Genomic DNA, 21062 nt, shown 5'->3' on the forward strand with positions numbered 1-21062 from the left:
TGCTCTAATATAATCTATTCCAAGTGCAATTCAGCCAAATGATATAGCCCTAATATATTCTTAGGCTAATCTACCAAGACCAATACCTACCTATGCAGTAACAGGTAATATAACCCCAGCCATTACAGCCAACCAGTCAGTGCAACATAACCTTGGCGACTGTAGGTGGAACAGCCATTTTCACTAAACGAATTCCGAATTTCACACGCATCGTGATCGGGTTACAGCAGTCGTATTAAAAATCTCACTTCACACGAAAACAACACTGATTTATTATTTAAAAAGCGTAATTAATGTCGTCCATCTCACACACGTCACACAAGCACGAAAACTGATCACTCAACTCCCCTACCCACACAGCGCTTCGGGTGCGTTCGTTTAGTAAACAGTGACAGCCAAAATCAGGTCGATCAGTAAATAAAAATTTCCCTCCTTAATCATAATTTCCCTTTTATTCAAAGAAACTGTAAACATGTAATAACATGCGAGAATTCGTGTAAGTGCCCACCAAATGTATTTAAAATGCCTTGAGATACAGTAATTAAATTTCAGATTAATAATGTAACAAATTAGATACATTAACAGATTATCGCGTTCAAAGATTAAAAATTCTCGTCTGATGATATGACCAATGTTGAATGTACAAATCGATATTTTCACAAACTTTATAAAAACAAATTTAGATTAATTTATAAGATAGTTTTCACCAAAGAAAATGTTTCAACATGTTGTTTACTTTCTGAACGTTGAATACGGGAATTATGGTTACGTCCATCAAGGCCATATTTCTTTAAATATAATCACGTTTCGTGTCACTGCAATCAGTGGGATCCGATAATAAACAAAATTATAAATTTATATATTAAATTAAATTATTATTAGCTATAAATACAAGGTAAGAGGCGACGTCACTAACCCAACAGGCACCATAATAGCAACTTAGCAACGTGATTGCACTCAAACACAAAGTTGCCTCTTTTCAGCATTACTTTCATATGAAATCATTCAGTAGCTCAATTAGAAACTAATTACTGCAGACAGCAGGCACTTTTCTCGCGCCTGCGCATCATGTTTCAGCTTATTACTGTACCACACGCACAGCTTCACATTTGTTAGAGACAGCTCACGAACTAGGTTGGCAGAAAAGTATCAAATTCGGTACATATTTCAGCTCGGGTAGTGTTGAAATCCATGCTAAATTCTAAATTAAACCAATGCATAATCTGATAATATACTTCAGTGTAACATGAGAATTTTAGGCAAGTGAACTTTGAACCTTAAAGTAGCAACGAAATTTAAACAGACCACTTGTTGCAATCTATACCAGGGATGTACAAAATACTGAACCAAGTAACAAACCTTAAATTGTCGAGGAAGATGTAAGTACGCGTGGCCAACTGGCGGCCCGCGGGCCGGATCCGGCATGAAAAAGTATTTGTTAATTTGTTACTGGTTTGTACAAACCCATTTATTTTATTTTCTCTTAAGGATTTGAAAAAAATAATTGTGATTCTCGCCTCTTCTGATGATTTACGTACAAATGCCACATGTACGTACACGTTATCTGAGGATGTGTTACGATCAACCCTTCGTTTATCAAAAACCAAAAATAGAAGTTGGTATTCCGTCACTAGTAAAAGAACATTCTGCTCAGTGCCCTCACTAAAGCCATTGACTTTAAACGCATAAGATGTACGTTCTAATGGTACAAATTGTTACTGAATCAGACACAAGCTATTAAAGTAGAGGAGTTCAAATAATTTGTGTAAGTTTTTCAGGTAAAAATTGTTAGAGGCACAAGCAGTTGCAGGAGCAAATTTAAACTAATATACAACTCTGTAGTGGTTTGTGCACATTTAAATACAATTTATATTTCAGCATATGCAATGGTAATTTGTAATTTCTGAATAAGTATTATTAAAAATAACGCCATTGCAAAAATAGTGACAGTAAGGCTTTCTTGGCCCTTGGGTCCAACAGGAAAACTATTCTGGCCCGAGCGAGGAAAAAAGTTGGACGACCCTGATGTAACTGATTAAGCAAACGTAAAAGAAACTGGAGAAAACTACAATATGAGAAGATTTGTAATTTCTTAATTTGGCAATTATTTTTCAGCGACTAATTCAAACCGCGTGAGATGAGAGAGCATGTAGGATGCATGAGGGAAAAGTAAACGGCATACAACATTTTGGTTTACAAATCTCAAGGGAAGAGAACCATTTCGCAAATCTAGGCGTACATTATAATATTAAAACAGATCTTATAGGACGGCAATGTAAATTTGCTTAGGGACCGGTGGTGGGCTCTTGTCAACACGATAATGAACTTCCATAAGATGAGGTAATATCTTGGCCAGTTGGACTATCAACTGCTCTTTACCTTAGAGTTACTTACATCATTAAAACTCTGTTTCATGACGCTGCAAATCATCTGGACAGCTGCGGTCGCTACGACACGTGGAGCTGTTGCTAAGAGTGGCTGGACCTCCCACAGATCGTCTCTCAACTTCACCCCGATGAATTAAATATTCATCCATAAAAAACCGAGCAAGTTGCTTTAAATTAATGACGCGATATTTGAGACCTTTATCACAGACAGACATTGGCTTATCTGGCCACAGGGTGCCTCAAATTTACGTACCTATAATTCCTATTTTAAAACAACTATCTTTCTCATTTTATCTTCTCTTTATCTCTCTCGCCTCCTCTACATTATTCTATGCCTCCTTCTTTTATTCTTATTTTCTTCACACATTTCTCAACCGCCATCATCCTATCTCTTCTTACAGTTTGTCCCTACCTCATGTTTTTCGTCTCGTCCTCCAATTCTTTATTTTTAAGTTTCATCTCTTTCTTTTACGTCTCATCTACATCTCTCCCTCCCCGTCTACCTTGTCTTCTTGTTCGTCTTTTATCTAAGCTTCCTCTTTCTTCTCATTTATAAACACGTGACGTACAGTACTTTCGGGGTATTTTGAACAAACTACTTCTAGTGCTGGAAAGAATCAACATGTCTGCTGAGCGAAGTTTCCACAGAAACTGAAAAGATCCTTTAAAAGACCGAGCCCCACTCGATCTGCGTGTTTTATCTCAATAGTCACAATGTGTATATCTTTGATTATCTTCAATAAGTCGGTAACTGAGAATAATTAACTGTAAACTATATGAAATAAAGTTACAGGATCCTGTCTTAATTCAATAACCCTGAACTTTCCTGGAGGGACTAAGGAAAACCACTCTTACCTTCGATGAAAATAGCTACGAAACAGACTAGAAACGTAAGTTTTCCGAAGAGTAAGTAATTCTAACTCTTCAATGACCACGTTTTACTTTACTCCGCTGTTGAAAGAACCTTGTAAATTAGTTAAAATCCTGAAACATGTTATCGGTTTGCTTTGTAATATGAGCACACATTTTAAACAGGTTATGTTGCGTGTCATCGGATCTTATCTACGTTGAAGACAGTAGCAGCAAGTGATACTACAAGAAAAATGTTTGTCCTGCCACACTATAATGAGTACTTGTTTTCGTCACATTATAAACTATGTAACCCCGATACAATCGAACACGGGTTTGTTCGAGGTGACAGAGAGAAATGCTCATCAGAGTGCAGGCTGGAGGACGCACCTCCGTCTTCTCAGTCTGCACTTCGTCGTGAAGTATCTAGTGCCGAATTTCCCGTTCTGTAGCCGGTAGATCCCTTATTCGACAGGCTCTCAGAAGACATCCTGAGGTTCTGCATCTACTTTAGCACTGCCAGTTGTGGGAACTAAAAGATACATGACGTTTCGGTAACTATCTGGTTCACATTAAAGGAAAGGTACGTATTTCGTGTGGCGAGTTAGATAAAGTTTGTGAGGTTCTGGATTTCACGGCAATAAAATTGACGATGTTCCTCTGGGTTGTAACATCGTGCGAACTCACTGGAAGATGCCAAAGTTTAGGAGAAGCACACTGTCTCCATCTACTTGACTAACGTGGGAATGTTGGGAAGTAAATATTTTACATGAGGTCAGCACGGCCCTCAAGACGAAGACAGTAAGTTTCCCCGAAACTTTCGTATCTGTTTACGAGTTCACGTGTTCGTAGAACAATATCGGCATTAGATTATCATCACTAGATTCGAAATATGAAACAACTAGTTTCCGAAATTTTATAATGCTTCCCTCGTCCTAACGACCCCCATACGATAAAGGCAGACTCTTATGAACATGGAAATTAATCTTGTACCTCAGCAAAGATTCTACTCCACGCTGTTAGTTGCTTTAATGGTAACCATGTTGAGCACCAGAATGTGACAAAGTGTTCCCATGCTCAGTTCAAAATCAACCCCTTCTGATTTGAATACTGGGATTAGAAGCAGGCTTGCAAAACACCAAAAATTTATAAGTGTCTAACGTCAGATACTGGACACCCCTTCTTAATATAATTTTTGTTGGAAATGCAGTCTCTCAAGCAACAAGTCGTTTGGTTCATCAATTAGCAGACGGCGGTAAATGAATCCAGGTCTGGTCTCGTTTCATGAACTCGTTACATGTTTGGGTCGCCCAACTGAGAAGTTACGAGAGGTGAAAGGTCACTTATAAAGCGCAATCACCACACTCTGTCTGCTTTCTGACTTGCTGCGATCATTTCTTATTAAGTAGTCGATGCAATTAGTTCCGCGTTTCTTCACGTTTCAAGCGCCTGTATCGATCTTCGTCTAGTTTTAAATTAGCACATAGACAAGGGTACAGTCTCGCCGTGTCAACAACTGACCATATCTGAGCCCTGAGGAAACTCAATCAATCGCCTCATATGTTTATTCTGTTTTGCAGCAGGCCTCTAAGTTTATACGCGTTCCTCACGCTCTACAGTGAGCGAAGAACATCTTGTGGGCCAGTCCATCTCTGTCTGTATACAGTCTGACACAATTGGCTTCCCGAGGTAATGTCGACCACATGCAGACACGTTGTAGACGAACTTGGTCCTTTAAGTTTTGCAGACATTTGTAAACAAAGAACAAACGACTAGTGTATGAAATAAAACAGCGCATTTTACTACAAGGCCCTTAGAACTTCGATATTTCTTGAGTTATTTATAATTCATTTGTATTAATTTAATTCTTCGTTCATTTTATTGTATTTATTTACTAAGTGAATTATTAAGTTTGAGGTACAAAGATGTTTATTCAGGAAAAGTCGCAAATAATTTTAAAGATTATAATGGTGCAGAAGAGGATACTTCTCACTAGCAAGTTGGGCTTGGAGATGAAGAAGAAACTAGTGAAGTGTTACGTATGGAGCAGAGACTTGGACACTCAGGAAGAAGGAACAGAAATACCTGGAGAGTTTTGAAATGTGGTGTTGGAAAAGAATAGAGAAGATCAGGTGGACGGATCGAGTGACCAACGAAGAAGTATTGAGGAGAGTCAATGAGCAAAGAAACATTCTGCAGGCGATTACACGAAGGAAAGCTAACTGGATGGGACATATTATGAGAAGGAATGGATTAATGAGTGATATCACCGAAGGCCAGGTTGAAGGAAAGAGAGGACTAGGAAGAAGATTGATACAGCTAACCGACGACCTTAAACAAGGAAAGAAGAAGACGTTCAAGGAATTAAAGCGAGAAGCCGAGAATAGGGACAACTGGAGAGCTCTTTTTGGGCAGAGCAATGGACCTGTCGTAAGACAGAACACTTAATAATAATAATAATAATAATAATAATAATGGTGCACAGTATGAAGACATCTTACTTTAGTGGATGACGGAAAATTAGTCAGGGCAACCAGAGATATAGCCACGTTTCGAAAGAAGGACCCCCGACTTCCAAATTAAAATTACACGTATTACCACAGAGCTAAGCTCTTTAATGGTAATCAACCTTAACTGCGGTTGGGTCCCTATTTCAAGCCTTGTACACGATTTATAATTCCTTCGACTGCGAGGTCTTTGAGACGATTTCAAGAGATGCCACCAGATGTAGTTGCCCAGAGCATCACCACTGAACGATATTTTCTCGCCCACATTCAAAGTGCACCAATTGTCTCCAGGGTTCACGATTGTCATGGAATATTCTAAATTACTCACTTAATTCATGCACCTTACTTTACAGAAACTCTGTAGTTTATACCAAGTGCAGTTAAGTAGGAAATTTTGGAACTGGAATGAAATTAAGAGCAAAACTAAGCAGGATTTTAGGTTTTCACGGTGGTGAGTCTGAAAATAGCTATCTTCTGTGTTGTTACACCGTATAGTCTAGTAAACGTTTACCGACGTTTCAGATGTCCATGCTGCCTCCATCATCAGGGAGATGAATCTCATCGCCCTGATGAAACGTTGGTCAACTTCTACCGAAATACATGGTGCAACAACACAGAAGACAGTCATCTTATGAAGAAATTACATGAAGTTAATCAGAAAACGTTTTCCATATAAATTTATCATTTATCTATAAGTAAATATTACATATTAATTGTATTTTCAAAATACAAAATAAACATATCGTAAAATAATTCCTGTAAACTACGTTTTATAAAAAACCTGCTTTCTTCCATTTACGATATGAGTCTGATGCGTCATTGAAGCACACGTTACATTCAGACCGAACCACAGCTTCAATTTATGTATCGTGTTTCTGTCCGTCTTGCGAGGAGGGGGTCCCCCCCCCCCCCCACCTGTTCGTAATCTACAACTGTAAGAACCACCGGTGAACAGCCATATTCAGATCTTACAAAGGAGTTCTTTGCTACTTTACGTGACGTCAATTTGTTGCAGATATTACTTTATTGTCGCAAATCCAGTGAGCTGTATAAAAATACAAATTATTTTCAGTTTATTTCTTTAAATCTTCGCTATATAAAATTTAAAATAAACATTTATATGAACTAAATCTTACGGTTTGTGACGATGGTCCGGAGACTACAACTAGCTCTGTTGATTTGGTCCAACAGAGTAGATTTTTACTTGAGGACGGAGACAGTCTAGTCTCCGAAACGTCTTATTTGTAACAAAAACTAAAAAGATGGATAATATCCAGAGAGTTCGTCGTTTTAAACAATTTATGTTAATAAAATCCCTGAAATCTTAAAGCACGATTTGGGCCCTGTGTAAAAACAGGGGGGCTACAATGAACTCGAAAGGGCCAAAATTATATTCTATCGATAATTTCCAGCACCCCCTCCCCCGCACACACCAATTTTTAAGGTGGTTTCACGGCTGAAACCCCCAATATGCTTTAATTCTGTACACTACTCCAAATAAGATATAAGAATTGAAAAAAAACAGACTTAATACTACAGCCCCGAGAATCTCTATTATGAAGACGTCACTGATGAAGCTGACAAATATAAACAATAATCTCACAAATCACATAAACGCCTCTAATTACAGGTTAGAAATTGAAATTTTATGAAATAAAAATAAAATTTACAAGTATTAGAACAATTTTAATAATAAACTAAAATGTCAAAATTGAAATGGAATACTCCGACATTAATGGATGGGTGAAACATCGATTTTTCTGCAGCTCCAGCACAGAGCATAGCAATTCAATAAGTTCATTTACGGTTTTCAACAAGTCTAAGAAGCGTATCGAATCTCCTGCTGTAATCAACACACGTATATTCGAAATCGCATTTTCGAACGGGTTGACTCGCTACAAACGAATTCCGAACTGCAAATGCACACGTTTCAAAATACGAGACATGCCCAAAACAACAGACTTCATTTAACTTTACCATACGATAAAGAATGCTAATTGTTCTGAACAATAAATTCACAGTTTGCATATTACCTCGAGATTCATTGCATTCATCACATCACATTTTTTCCCTGGGAGACTTCAAACCTTGCGTCTAAGTCTTCCAAGTTGTCTTCCGTCAAATATTTCCAAACAAAAATGTAAATGTATTTCTTGTTTCTTCCAAGCGTGTTACAAATCTCGTTAATTTCATTCATCTGATAACAAACCTGATAACGGAGTTACTCGCTCTCTGGGGGAAGTTAGATGTGCGCACGCCCGAAGCAGAGAGCCATCTCTTGAGTAGTATTCTCACTACAGCCACGGCCATCTCTTGAGTGATATTCTAACTACGATAAGCACACCTCTTAATGCTGCTTACATCACCACAAACCGGGCAATTTGATATGAAAATGTAAAACATGCAATAGGAGAGATTTTTGAAATACATGTGCAAATACTCAACTGACGGTTGCAAAACTGCGGCTCGCGAACCCCTAGTGAACCTAATTGGAATTCGCAGACGAAAATCCTAAATATTTTGTGTGTTGATATTATTTTTGAGGAAAATTATCGCATTTTCTTAACGGGCGTTATTGCTTAAGCTTCTAATTGCATAACTGAGACACATCACGACATTAGCTTAAAAAAAAGTAATGGTTTGTCGGCGAATTATATATCCTCGTAAGATAACCAACACAACACCATCACTTCCACGGCACTGACTCCAGCTGCCACTGTTGACCGATGTGTCCCGAGCAGGCCTGCAGAATCAGTGCCTCATCCGGTCCGGTGGATAGACAGAGGCCGCTGGAAGCGTGTCGCAGCGCGAATGTCTGCAACAGGAAATGGATCTCTGCGTTTTGCTACGAACAGTGGAGTGGGAAACCCTCGAAGAATTCGAACCAACAAATATCTGCCACTGGAGACAATCCTCAGGTTCGTTCAAGTCGGTAAAAAATTCTTATAGATCACTTTAATATTATCTCCAACCTTCTCGGTCTTCCGTGTAGACGTTTTCCGAAGGGTTTTTTCGTTTCAAAATTCTGTACGAATTTACTGGTTCCATTTCCGATCTAGGACTATAGAAGTTTCCGCCTGAACCATTTCACTATGGTGGACGATTCGACAGAACCCGACGGTCAGCGTCGAAGCTCAAAAACTCGTTACCATGGTAACGCGCACATATTTATCCTAAGCAGGTATTGGATTTCGATTATTGCAAAAATATAAATAGGAAACTGAAAAAAAGTTCGGAAAGCCGTGATTTTTGGAGCACGCTAAAATTCCAAAAATGTCCTTTACGTCACATCACGGACGATGACATCAGCTGGGGCATCAAAGGAAATATCAAATGCAACAATAACACGAAAGACATCGACGGTATCCAGGGCCACTGGTACAAGAATGAATTCCAAGGTCACAGGTACAACGTGACGAAATACAACAGACAGACTTGGACGGGCCACATTCGCTGACGATAGAGAGGGGGCGAACAAGAACTGACCTGTTCACTGTAGCTCCACTTCTGACGACCCGTCCCGCTGCACGCCATGATGCGGACCTTAGGTTGGCGTGCCGAATCGTCCCTCTCTGGAGCGTCCAGACACACGGATTCGTCGGTCATGATGACTCCTGAGGGCGACATCACAAACATCTGGAGCAGGTTCGGCTCCGCGGTACACGTGACCACTGTAGCGCTACCGACGGGCTGGTTGATGCTTCCCTTGCCCACTGGCTTCTGCAGACAGCGGCCGGACTCCCGGCTACGGATCTACGTCGAGGACAATCAGCTCGTGTTATAATAAATGGGTCTAGACTGAGTTTGGATAAACAGTGAGGGGGGGGGGGGGAGACAGGACGGACAGAAGAGCCGCTCACCTTCCCGAAGAAGCGGTCATCCTTGGGCATGAAGTGTTGTGGCCAGACGTTGTCGAGGTACCACTCAAAACTCTTACACTGCAGCCTCTCCCGGAGTTCGAGCCGCGACCTCACGCTCTGACGGTCCCTCAGACGGGCCGCAGCTGCAAAACGGAGTCGCGGTGTTACTGACAGAGAAGTCGCGAAGCACGCCGTATTCGTGGCTCAAGTCAGTTGTGGTTTATGAGCAGAAACCCTCTCGGGACATCAGTGGACGGACAACGACGACATTAAAAAGTATTTAATGACATCGTAGGCTGTGAATTCGGCGAAAAACCTTCGTGCTAAATAAACAGGCGATAATTATCGGAACGACTGAACATTTACTTGTGATTTATTTAACGATCCTGCCAGTTGCTCGGATAATATCGTCGAATGAATAATTATTTGGAAAGGATGTGAAAGGAAGCGGGCATTTATTTGAAAAACTGGGGAAAACAACAAAAGATTTAGGTCACGATATCCGGTCTCTGGACCGAGACGAGGAATAATTACGCCAACCGAAGAATCATCAGTCTGTTCGAAGCGAACACAGAAAACGCACCTGGGTTGAACTTGAAGTAGAATTCCTTCCAGTCGTCCATCCAAACGAGGGCGACTCTCGCCAGGTTCGAGTACAACACCTCCCCAACCCCCCCGGGGAACGTGTAGGGGGATGATTTGCGAAAAAGATGTCCAACGTGAGAGCAGGGCGCTATCTCAACACTGCCCCCGCACTGCCAGACCTAGACATAGACGGGGTGATAATATTAAAATGAAAATTAATGAGAATGAGATTGTGTCAGGTGGATTGACCTGGTTGAGGATAGAGACATCGGATGCCCTGCTCATCTCACTCTCGTTTATTTGATTTCCCTAAGGATACGTTACGAAGCAATTAGAAAACAGCAGAAACCAAGCAAATGACAAATTTCTTACCCTGAACGACAATTCAAGGTTTTCGCCGCCCCAAATCTCCATCTGTTCGTCATAAGCACCGATCTCAAAGAAGTAGTCCTTATCCATTGCAAAGAGCCCCCCGGCCATCGCTGGGGTCCTGAAATTCAAGTGAAGTCTTACTGGAAGGATAATATTAAAATGGATCCTTAGAAATAGAATGCGAGGGTAAGATATGTATTAATGTGTGCTGAGACAGGGTTTAGTAACGGACCGTTATGAACTATTAATTTAGACTATTAAGTACCTTGATCTATATAATAAACATATTATTTACCATTATGAAACAAATAAACTACAGGGCAGATCAAGGACAGCTCGCGCTTCGTTTACTAAACCATTAAAATGTCCTCTCGAATCGGATTTTGCTTCACTTTCGTACACGTGCAGCGCCGTTCTACCTCGGCAACTTCTCCTACATATCTGTTAGGTGGGTCATCTAACGTGATTTGTGCAGGCAACGACAGATGGCTCTGCTGAGAGACGCGGTCGGCCGCGCACGCGCGGTCACGAACGTTCTTCCTTTAACCTTGCAGGCGTCACTATGCTCTGCACCAACTTCGCCACGAAAAATGGCCACTCACTGTACCTGAAGGGCTCTGTGATGTCTTGCTTTCGCCTCTTGATCTCGCCACCGCCCAAGGTGTACCACCGGAAGTGCAGCTCCCAGTTGAAGGCGCCCCAGTGCAGCTCAAAGCTTCTCACGTACGCGAAAGAGTCGTCATTGATGATGTCAATCACCGGACAGACAACCCGGGTCCTGTCTTCAGCGACTCTGGAGATCAAACTTTCGAGCCAGCCTGAAAGTGGAGATACTTTAAAAAAAACGACAGTCAAAACCTCACACACGTCTCGAAACTTGAAGCAAGAGCATTTGGCAAGTACACAAGTAATTTTGTATACTACGGCAATGTCTTTTCTGTCTTCGTTCAGTTACGGATGATTTACCAAATGCGTAGGTTAAACAGAGCCGCAGAAGATTATCTAACGACTACAATGCGTCAGTCTGTACCAAAGCACTGGAGTGAGAATAATATTAAAGTTGATGTCAAACATGTTAGAATATAAATCAGACACGATATAAATGAGGCTCAATGCAGAGATTTTGTGGAAAATGTGATGAATCACCAAACCGACAGCATAAAGTAAATTTGTAGTGGATTACATCGAACTCTAAACATAGTGCGAGGCGGGTTGCTGTACTCCTGCGCCTACCTTGCTCCCAACGTGTTTTTGAGTAATCTTACACACAATACGAGACATGCTTGAAAAATGTTTTCTACAGTTAATTCAGAAATTTGTTTATTGGGACGATATGAAGAAATTAATTAGCTAAATGAACATTATACTACCTGCATTTACAAATTACCCCCCCCCCCCATCAGCCCAATTTTAAACGCGTCCCTGAAAAAGCTGTACGTCCTCAAAGTGTGTGTGGCAGCCCTGGTTCCTCGTCATACCACTACGTACCTACGGTGCATTCACAGTGAGCGTCCAGGAAGGTGAGGATTTGCCCCCGCGCCTCGCGGGCCCCAAGGAGCCGAGCCCTTACAAGACCCACTCGCTCGTGCGTGCGCAGAACGCGGGTTGGAACTGGCAACATCGCCACGTGCTGATCTAGCGGCTCCTTCAGGAAAGCTGCAACAAGTACACTGGAGCCTACAGAATACTGTCGGAAATTCTCAAAAGGTTCCCGAAATCCAACCACTGGACATTATTCCGAATCTTCAAATTCTATTCAATAATACCCGTTTTAATATTATCAGTCCATCTATGGTCAGTTCCTTGGAGTATGGGAACAAGCGTTTGTTTTCCTCATTCGTGCTACGTCTTTAAGCCGATTCCCTGTATCTCACCATCATTTTGCTAGCCGTTCTGTGTTCGGTATTTATTTTAAGTCTCTTAGCAAGAAACTGCAAAAACAATTTTGAGCATGAACACACTTGAAACCACCGATGGCAAACACAGGCAGTACCTGGGTTTAAACTGAGGACTCGCCCGTATGGGGATGGTCATCAGCATTTTAATGATAAGTGCCCTGACCTCTGGTGCTGGCATCGTCGACGAGGAGGACCTCCTGCAGCAGGGAGCGGGGCGACCTGTTGACGACGCTGTGTACAGTGCGCAGAAGCGTGGACCACGCCTCGTTGTGAAAGACGATAATCACTGTGGCAGCAGGAAGGCCTGTCAGGTTGACGGACTTACTCTGGCACCTGCACACAGACAGCTTCATTGCTGGTCGTCCGCCGAGGGGCTAATTCATATCCTGACTATTTAACTGACTGGTGTGTACGCTCTATCAACTACTGATGTTACGTGGCGTCCGATGGCTTATGGCAGGAAGCACTTACCGCGAATTTAATTTATTTATAGCGGTCAGAACGCTGGGCTTGTAATCCTGGGGTCCCGGGTTCGATTCCCGGTGGTGCCCGGATTTACAACTTGTGTTGGGCAAGGCCGTGATCCAGATATCATGGAGTTTTCCTCCGGGGCTTCCCCGGTCTCTCCATGGCATCCCAACAATTACTCAGAAGAAGGCGACGGCAAACCACTTCTGGATCATATGCCGAGGAAACATATGAACAGGTCCCTATCAGAGGGAACGTGTTCATAATGTCACCAGGGGTCGGCTCCGACCCGATGGTACCAAAAAAGACAAAAAAAAGTGCCCCGTGCGAGGGTATAGGGGCGTGGAGACAAAGCTCCACGCGGTTACCTCTTCTTGCGCACGTCAGGTAGGCTCCTGTTGAGTGGAATGCGGTCGCTGGCCATCAAGTTGAACCTGTTTATGTGGAAAAGCTGCTGCATCTTCAACAGCTCGTGCGACGGGATCACCACCGGCTGGCCGTCCTTGCCCTGGTTAGGTCGCGGGTCGAACATGTTGGAGTTCAGCAGCTCTGAAACGCGCGCAAGGAAGGAGACGTGTCTACACGACTTCGTGCTCAAAGTACTTTCCTCACATATTATCAGCTGAATTTTAAGACGTGACTCACCCTCCGTGAGGTTTGGGGGGTTCTGCAGGTTATTGGCCTCCCCCATGTAGTGTCCCACCACGACGTGCACCCCCCGATGGTCTACGTACTCCTTCTGGTCTCGCCCCAACCTGAAACAACAAGAGAGAAGAACGGGTCTACTTTAGGGCTGTGCCAGGAGCTGCGTACTGCCAATCGCCACTAGAACACGGACCCGCGGGCCAGATTATGTCTAACGCGGTGGCTAGAATCATTCTGTCTCTCTCATTAACGGCTTCAGAAAGCTTCCAAAATTGAGAGAGTCAAAGCTTCAGCACGCTTGGCAGTGCTCAAAAAAAAGTAACAACAGAACCGTAAATGGTTGAGGTAGATGGATCATTTAACGACGCTGTATGGAGCACAGAATAAGTAGTGTCGAATGATACGATGATTAATATCTTGGAAAGAATATGGAAGGAAACGATCATGGCCTTAAAAAAGATGTACGCCGGCATTTACCTGAAGGGACTGAGGAAAAGCACAAAGATCTTTGATCAGGGTCACCGGACTGAGACTTGTGCCCGGGACCCCGTCCCGAAATATGAAGCAGGATTTCTATTCGGGGGTCCCGGGTTAGTATCTCGGTCTGGAATGAGACAAAATAATAGCAGCCAATCTTCCGAGCACTGACAAAAAGAAACTGTCAAGAGGATTGTAATACCAAGGAGGAAAATAGGAATAAAATGCCAATAGGATTTAAGAACTACGAAGAATAATAGTTTGTCTTCAGTTTATATGTGAGTTTCTGGTTCCACAGTGATAAAGATAATGTTGGTCTTCTGGATCCTGGACATATTTTATGGGTAGGATTGATTCATGGATAATTTTGTTAGTTGCTACAGTGCGAACAAGCTCCACATAACTGACGAGAAGCGTTTGGCTACGGGATGTGGCTATGAGAGCCGTGTCATCCGACGTGGCGAGAGGGTGTAGGTATGTCGTTGATACAGAGACTGAAGAGCACAGCGGAGATGATGAGTCCACCCTGAACAACTCCGGCCCGCATGGCACGTGTGGACGTTGCCGACTGGAAGGACGTTTGGAATGTCCGACAAGAAAGGTAGGATGAGATGGTTTTCACCAGGTAGGACGGGAAGTCGAGGACGGTTAGCTTGAAGAGGAGACCTTCGACCATACTGTGTCTAAAGCTTTGGAAACATTCAGGAAAACAGGGCCGGTTAGCTGCCTCTCGTCAAAGTTTCGGTTGACCCTTTCAACAAAGCAGGCCAACTGCAGCGTCGTGCTACACGTTCGTTTAACTCGTGTAGGACCCTAGTTAATATGATCTCCTCAAGAAGACTGATGGGTCTGTAAGAAGAGAGTAGCGTGGGGTTCTTCCCCGGTTTCAGTATGGACACCACGCAAGCGTGTTTCCATGCCGAGGGGAAGTACTGCCTGCAGAGGAATGCGTGTTACACATTTTTGGGAGAACGGTTACCTCGCGCCTTGGTAGACGTCTCAGGACCCTGTTCGAAACACCGTTGGGGTCCGGAGCCTTGCCAGGCTTGAGTCCCCTGTTGGCCTGAAGGACCTCCGAGTTACTGGTTAATTTCGGTTCACTTGCGGGGGCGTACTCGTATGCTCACATCGCCTCGTTAACAAAGTCAATATAACAGGCGGGCTGACGGGTCGTCCACCGGCTCAAGGCTGTCGGCCATGGCTTCCGCTTTCTCGGAGTCCGAGAGAGCAAATCCTCCCGCCACTTGTAAGGGGGGAGACGGAGTGGGGACTCGCATCACCCGCTTAGTCATCTTCCATAGCGACTGGCATTTGCAGTTGAAGCAGTGAGAGAATTTGCAAAGGGGAAGTTGCTGAGAGGAGAATTTGCAGTTGAAGCTTGTCTTAATAATATTAAAGAATTCAGTCCGTACCGCAAATAAAACATTTCAACAATTCGAATATCAGTTGTTTAATGCAGTTCTCGGAAAAAATAGCTGCGAGGGTCATACGAAACTCACAAATACAAAACTAAGGGTTACTGATTTATAAAAGGCGGTGCATATAGTTGCCACTGGACTTCATAAGGTTCAAAAGCTAACAGTCGCTCAGACTGCCACAGGCACGAAACAGTGGCGGAAGATTGCACAATTCGCCCACAGATGTCAGTTGTTGTACCTGAGAGCGGAACTTGGGTTCGTCGTACCAGGACAATGGCGTGGCGATGGTATCTGCCGTAGGCTCACGTGCCGAGCGGAACTATAAGTATTTCTCATTGCCTCACACGAGCCACACAACATTTTATTGATCAGAAATATAAAATGATATGCAAGCTTGTGATGTAAAGGCAGAACGAACTCAACTCAGTCTTTCGAGTCGATCGTCTACGAAATGAAATGAAACAGAACAGTCGATAGAAATCCTTAGTTTAAACAGCGTTGTCAAACAGTATACGAATTAATCCAGAACCCGAAACCAAATTTAGACTTATAGTAAACCTCTGTCCTTCAATGCTGATGAATGAAGTGGAGGTACAGCGCCACGCATTTTATCTTGGCAGACCGCATAATTTGAAACAGATATGAGAGAAACAAGTAAACTGGGTTAAACTGGTTCAGAGTAGGTTTCAACACAGTTACGAGCCTTCAGCATCCATAAAAGCAAAGAATTTTTTAACCATCTAAACGATTATCAGCTGTCTAAAAAGGAAGATCGTGTACCACAGAAATAGTCTGTCAGTTCAAGCATAGTTAAAGATTTTTAATTCAATCGGACTGGGCTTCCCTGTACTTGAATAACCTTTTTGTACTGGCAGCACCGACTCGATACGCTCGGCGACTGTCCATTGTTTTCGCAACACAACAGGACATAGTACTACGACAATGGCACTCACCAAAGCAAAATAAAAACGCGGGAGGTTCATCGAACTCGATTGTATTCAACGAACTATTTATGAGGCTGACATTTGATTTGCATGTGAGGGTGATAAATAATACATTCATAACCTGGGTGCAAGACACACCAACGAAAAATACACAGCTCGCCTGATGACGGTGGCAGTAAACGTCTCTGAAAAGTTAGCAAATTTCTACCAGAATACATGGCGTAACATCCCGGTAGACAGCCGTGCCCAGCAGGACTTTCCAAGGAAGCAACCATCACGTTATATAAGAAACTGCAGTGTGGACTCAACATGACTGAAATACTGGCATTCAAACATCACCACTTTAACGACAGGTTGCCCAACTGCGCATGTAGTCAGCCGTTTTAAAATTAATAAAAATAAACTACGCTTATAATCGAAATGGCCTTGAAGCTTTACTAGACAGAGTGAGGAAACCTTTGCTCTCACTAGGAAGAAGAGGTTGATTCCAGTTCCCCCTCTGCAAGCAGATTACTAGGACATAAAAAAAATAACATTGGTATGATGAGATGGCGCATACTTCAAGCCAACGGACGAGCACGAGAGGTCAGTGGTGCAACGAACCGGAAAAAAACATTCACTCCGGTGCTGTTTTCGCCATCCGTACGTTTCATTTTCGAAACCTCGTAACCGATTTCGATACACTTTCTTTAAACCACTCGTTGTTATTCTGACCCGGCTCGGGACAACATATCAACGCACAGTAATTTGCGTGAATTTCATAAAAATATACAGTGTATAAAAAACCATTACATGACAAAATATACGAAACAACTAGAGAAACGCTGTACAGATTTTCGTACAGTTTAATACTGGGGGGTGGGGTGTCCAATAATAAAATATGGGGCAATTTATATGAGGAATTGATTGGATGGGTAAACCCAGCTTACGCAGACAGGTAAAATTAATATGTATACCTTCAGCTGTTGAATCAGAATAACTTGATATAAAACGGGGTTTTCCCCCTGAGATGGCATCAGATTTTACACCCCATACTGGGAACTGTACAGGAATGTAATAAACTATTTAGATAATTGTATGATCTGAACATTTCACGGCAAATTCTTCTCGAGCTACCAGCCGTGTACTGTCAGTACCCTGAGGACGAGGACGGTTCTCAAAACGCTGGTGTTTTCCTTACACGGTTGGTATCCCGAGAAAAATTTATTATATTAAGATAATAATCAAACACAACACTAAAACGAATCATTATATACAGTAACAAAGGTCTAGACGAACGTACTGCACTTTTTGCACAGTGCTTACCTGACCGCCACCCAGTCGTCCCTCTCTGTTTCGTCGGATGTCGTGACTTCTTCATGACTGCGCCACAACAAAACGACGGTGATCGCCGAGACTGATAGCAGCACAGACCAGAGACGCCACACCCGCCGGCGACATGGCGCCAGCATCTCGACACTGCAACGCAAGCGGACGTGGAGGCAAAGATCCGTGCATTCCGTATTAAGGAAGTTCTAATTCTTTGTGCAAACACCAGTTTTCTTCGTCTTGGTAACCAAGTGACCGGTTAACCTCAGGCTTCTAATGATTTTCCTGAGATTCTCCACGTCATGGCTGATGATGATGATTATTTTTATTATAATAATAATGACTTCAGTTGGACCCCAAGTACCCCCTTATACATACGCACGCAGAATCAAGTAGCTGTATGTCCATCGTGGGCTCTACGGCTTTCAAGTTGCCTGCCGTAGGATCAAACCCACGCACAACCTTAATTACGCGTCGCTCTGTTGATGAAACTAACCTGGCTGAAGACGACCAGTAGGTACAACTAAAAAACTTCGCACTTCCCTGAAAGTGAAACTTTCACGGACTTCACACACATCCGTGACGTCTGTAGCACGTGACCCAGTACAGAGTTAGGAACAAGCCTGAGATTAAGAGGTCATTTGGACACAAGTTGATTGGTTGCAGAATTAACAAGGGACTACGAGGCGTACAAAAACAAGTGAAGCGGTTGGCACTCCTGCTTCGTGTTAGGGAGGCCCCAGGGATAGGTGGTTCTCCTCAGAATCTCCAGGAAAATAATTTGAGAGTATATGCAAACATTCCACATACTTTCGCAATTCAAAATAACACTCTCACTCGGTGTTAAATAACGTAAACAGTTTATAATTTGCCAATAAATAATCAATCAAACAATAAACGAGGACTTCCGTTTATATTTCTACACCACTGGATTCCGAGAATAAATTTGTCGAACGGCGGACTGTGTTACTAACAAAAACGTAAAACTATAAATACGAAATATAATCTGTTCCTGAATTATGGTTTAACCTAACCTAACTAATGCATTGGAGCCGATTACTTGTTGAATAACTGATGGTCACTCAGCTGTGTGCGTTTTCCAAACGTTGATATGCACCGAGCATCAGACACAAGGTTTGACTCTGGCTGACGGACAGACCGACTGTAAAAGGCGGTAAAGATAAAAATATAATGATAATATGAATATACCATGGCAGCTACTACCATGCGAAATGCGGGATATATTTAGCTCGCCGTATGATAGTAGTAAATAATTTCAGTTACAAAGGTGAAATTTAGAATGTTTTGTGTTAAGTTTTCAAATATGGGGAAGAAGCAACGTTTTTATATTATGTTCGACGCCTTTCAAGTACGGGGATCTGGCACTATACTTAGAAATAGATCATGAATTTATAGGTTACTTATTAATTTATAATTCCTTTCAGTGTGCTTAAAGGAGAGCTGGCTCCAAAAGTGCTTCTTATAACTTCTTGTTTGTAACAACTTACCTGTTTTGTCTTTCTACCTCCTTCCAGCATCCCGTTACAGATCAAGAATCAGCACAGAATCCCACCCATTCAGCTAGCATTGTGAGACCGCACTGCAAAGTTACCATATCCAGACCTGAGCAAATTGTTCTGTGAATAAACAGGTTTATTTAAAAGCGGGGTGTCGAGGCAGGCAACGTATTAGGAGGGGATGTGCCCATCCACCCCCCAAATGTCACTTTGTGTGGCCCTGGAATCGAAACAAACGTTTCAACTGGTTTGAGGAAATTTACAAGATTGTGACACACTTTTCTGTAATGTAATAACGTCCGTAGGCCTATTACTTGTGACTGAGGAGCCCCCCTCCCACAATCATAGGCCTACATGAATTCTTTATAATTTCAGGCTAGCCTTTACAAAAAAATTAAATTCGTTCCTGCTTCTGACGCTGCGGTCTGGACCACGTTGCCTACACACGTTTCACAGGCCTGGCATGGAATCGTAATTTTTTACTGCACTTGGTTAAACATTCACGACATCAAAATAGGGTTTCAAGTAAAAGCCACAGATTTAAAGAGCCCACCTATAGAGTATTATGTACAAATCGTTTCTACTGTGAGCATTTCATTAGCACATTCATAAAAATTTATTTCAATCTTCATGAAGTAATGTTGTATCAAAACAAATTCTGTCAACAGCGTTTAGTTTGTAATATCCAATACAAAAAAGGTTATCGTAATTCGTTGTATTGTCTCACAGACAAAACACGTGGAAAAATAAACGGACAAACAGTTATGATTTCCCCAAAACGTTAGACCTAGTTCTTTGCAGTATGTGCAAAAAGCACGTTAACCCAAAACATTAGACATTTGTACAGATTGTCTGTTTACACAGACCTGTAACGTGATCCATTAATACAGCGACATTCTACTATGCAAAAGAATATCCATTTTAAAGAAATCCAGGGGTTCAACATGTCCACAAAACTCACCTTTCAACTAAATCATGGATCAATCCAATCGGGTTCACGTCTTCAAAATGTATTTCTTCTTCTTCCTCCTAAGATGTTTTCAATCTAACTGGGCCGACTGTCAAAACCCATTTCTCTAATATTCATTTCGTAACTGACAAAGTATATAACAAATTTATATGTATTTAGTTATTTGTCCACGTGATATATTTATTTTCTCGTAGCTTACTGTAAAACGCTCTAAACTAACAAACCTGAAACTTGCATATTGCAGTGACGAAGATATGTTTGCATTTTACGTGACATAACCTTAATTTTGCAACACTGATTTCACCAATGACATCTTCATTTATAAAAATATTGTGTGCAGTGATACATGCAATTCCATTCGGAATTTAAAAAAGCGATCCTGGGAACATATCTTTTGCATATACGAGATAACGTGATTTAAAGAGCCGTATCACTTACCGCTGTGACTGTATGAAGGATTTCGATTTATCTGGCGCACACAACACTACAAACTGTCAATAGCACGCCATGATTCGTTCTCACACACCTGGCGACCCTCAGAGGCCATCCGCTCAGGTAGTTAGTTACCCACTCCTCCGCCATGCACCGCCATCTTATTCAGCAAAGGGGGAAATGGATCTTTGTACATAACTTTACTACAGTTAAAGACATCTTGTAAAACATTGGTCGCACACTGTAATTTGATTTAAATTCTGGAAGATGCCTTTGTGCCCAAGCAGAAAACCATTGTGGTTCACTTACTTGGTGGATATTTTTTAAACACTGAATTTCATATTACATTGACCTATAAACTGAAGAAATGATTGCATACTAATGATGGAGCTGGGCTGGGAGTGAAATAAAAATATTCTGCAAAC

At 42.2% G+C, this 21062-nt stretch overlaps 1 protein-coding gene and 1 long non-coding RNA gene across 8 annotated transcripts in view; both read right to left on the reverse strand.

The window, feature by feature from the left end:
* Nucleotides 1–427, reverse strand: part of LOC110828938 (uncharacterized) — a 240966-nt gene extending 240539 nt beyond the window's left edge. For all 3 annotated transcript variants that reach the window (XR_015533937.1, XR_015533936.1, XR_015533935.1), the window contains exon 1: nucleotides 91–427. This is a non-coding gene — a long non-coding RNA (uncharacterized LOC110828938). The remainder of the gene's footprint in view (nucleotides 1–90) is intronic.
* A 5980-nt stretch (nucleotides 428–6407) lies between these two features.
* LOC110829745 (polypeptide N-acetylgalactosaminyltransferase 1) lies at nucleotides 6408–20774 on the reverse strand. 5 transcript variants are annotated; one of them, XM_022063785.2, is made up of 13 exons: nucleotides 20644–20774; nucleotides 19227–19355; nucleotides 17716–17868; nucleotides 13572–13681; nucleotides 13295–13475; nucleotides 12622–12791; nucleotides 12049–12216; nucleotides 11168–11378; nucleotides 10561–10678; nucleotides 10187–10367; nucleotides 9604–9746; nucleotides 9230–9496; nucleotides 6408–8558 (listed from the first exon to the last, which is right to left on the reverse strand). In XM_022063785.2, exons 3-13 carry the CDS (start codon nucleotides 17859–17861, stop codon nucleotides 8430–8432), a joined length of 1824 nt encoding a protein of 607 aa, XP_021919477.1. In that variant the 5' UTR covers nucleotides 17862–17868; nucleotides 19227–19355; nucleotides 20644–20774; the 3' UTR covers nucleotides 6408–8429. The 5 variants fall into 5 exon arrangements, with proteins under 5 accessions (XP_021919477.1, XP_021919479.1, XP_087200431.1 ...); XM_022063787.2 differs by having other exon boundaries at nucleotides 19227–19318; nucleotides 20644–20766; XM_087344305.1 differs by lacking the exon at nucleotides 19227–19355 and having other exon boundaries at nucleotides 20644–20758.
* Nucleotides 20775–21062: the final 288 nt, after the last annotated feature.

The sequence above is a fragment of the Zootermopsis nevadensis genome, unplaced genomic scaffold, assembly GCF_977971745.1.
Source record: "Zootermopsis nevadensis isolate Lab colony 2312 unplaced genomic scaffold, Znev_1.0 Znev_ptg000007l, whole genome shotgun sequence".
NCBI classification, from domain to species: Eukaryota; Metazoa; Arthropoda; class Insecta; order Blattodea; family Termopsidae; genus Zootermopsis; species Zootermopsis nevadensis.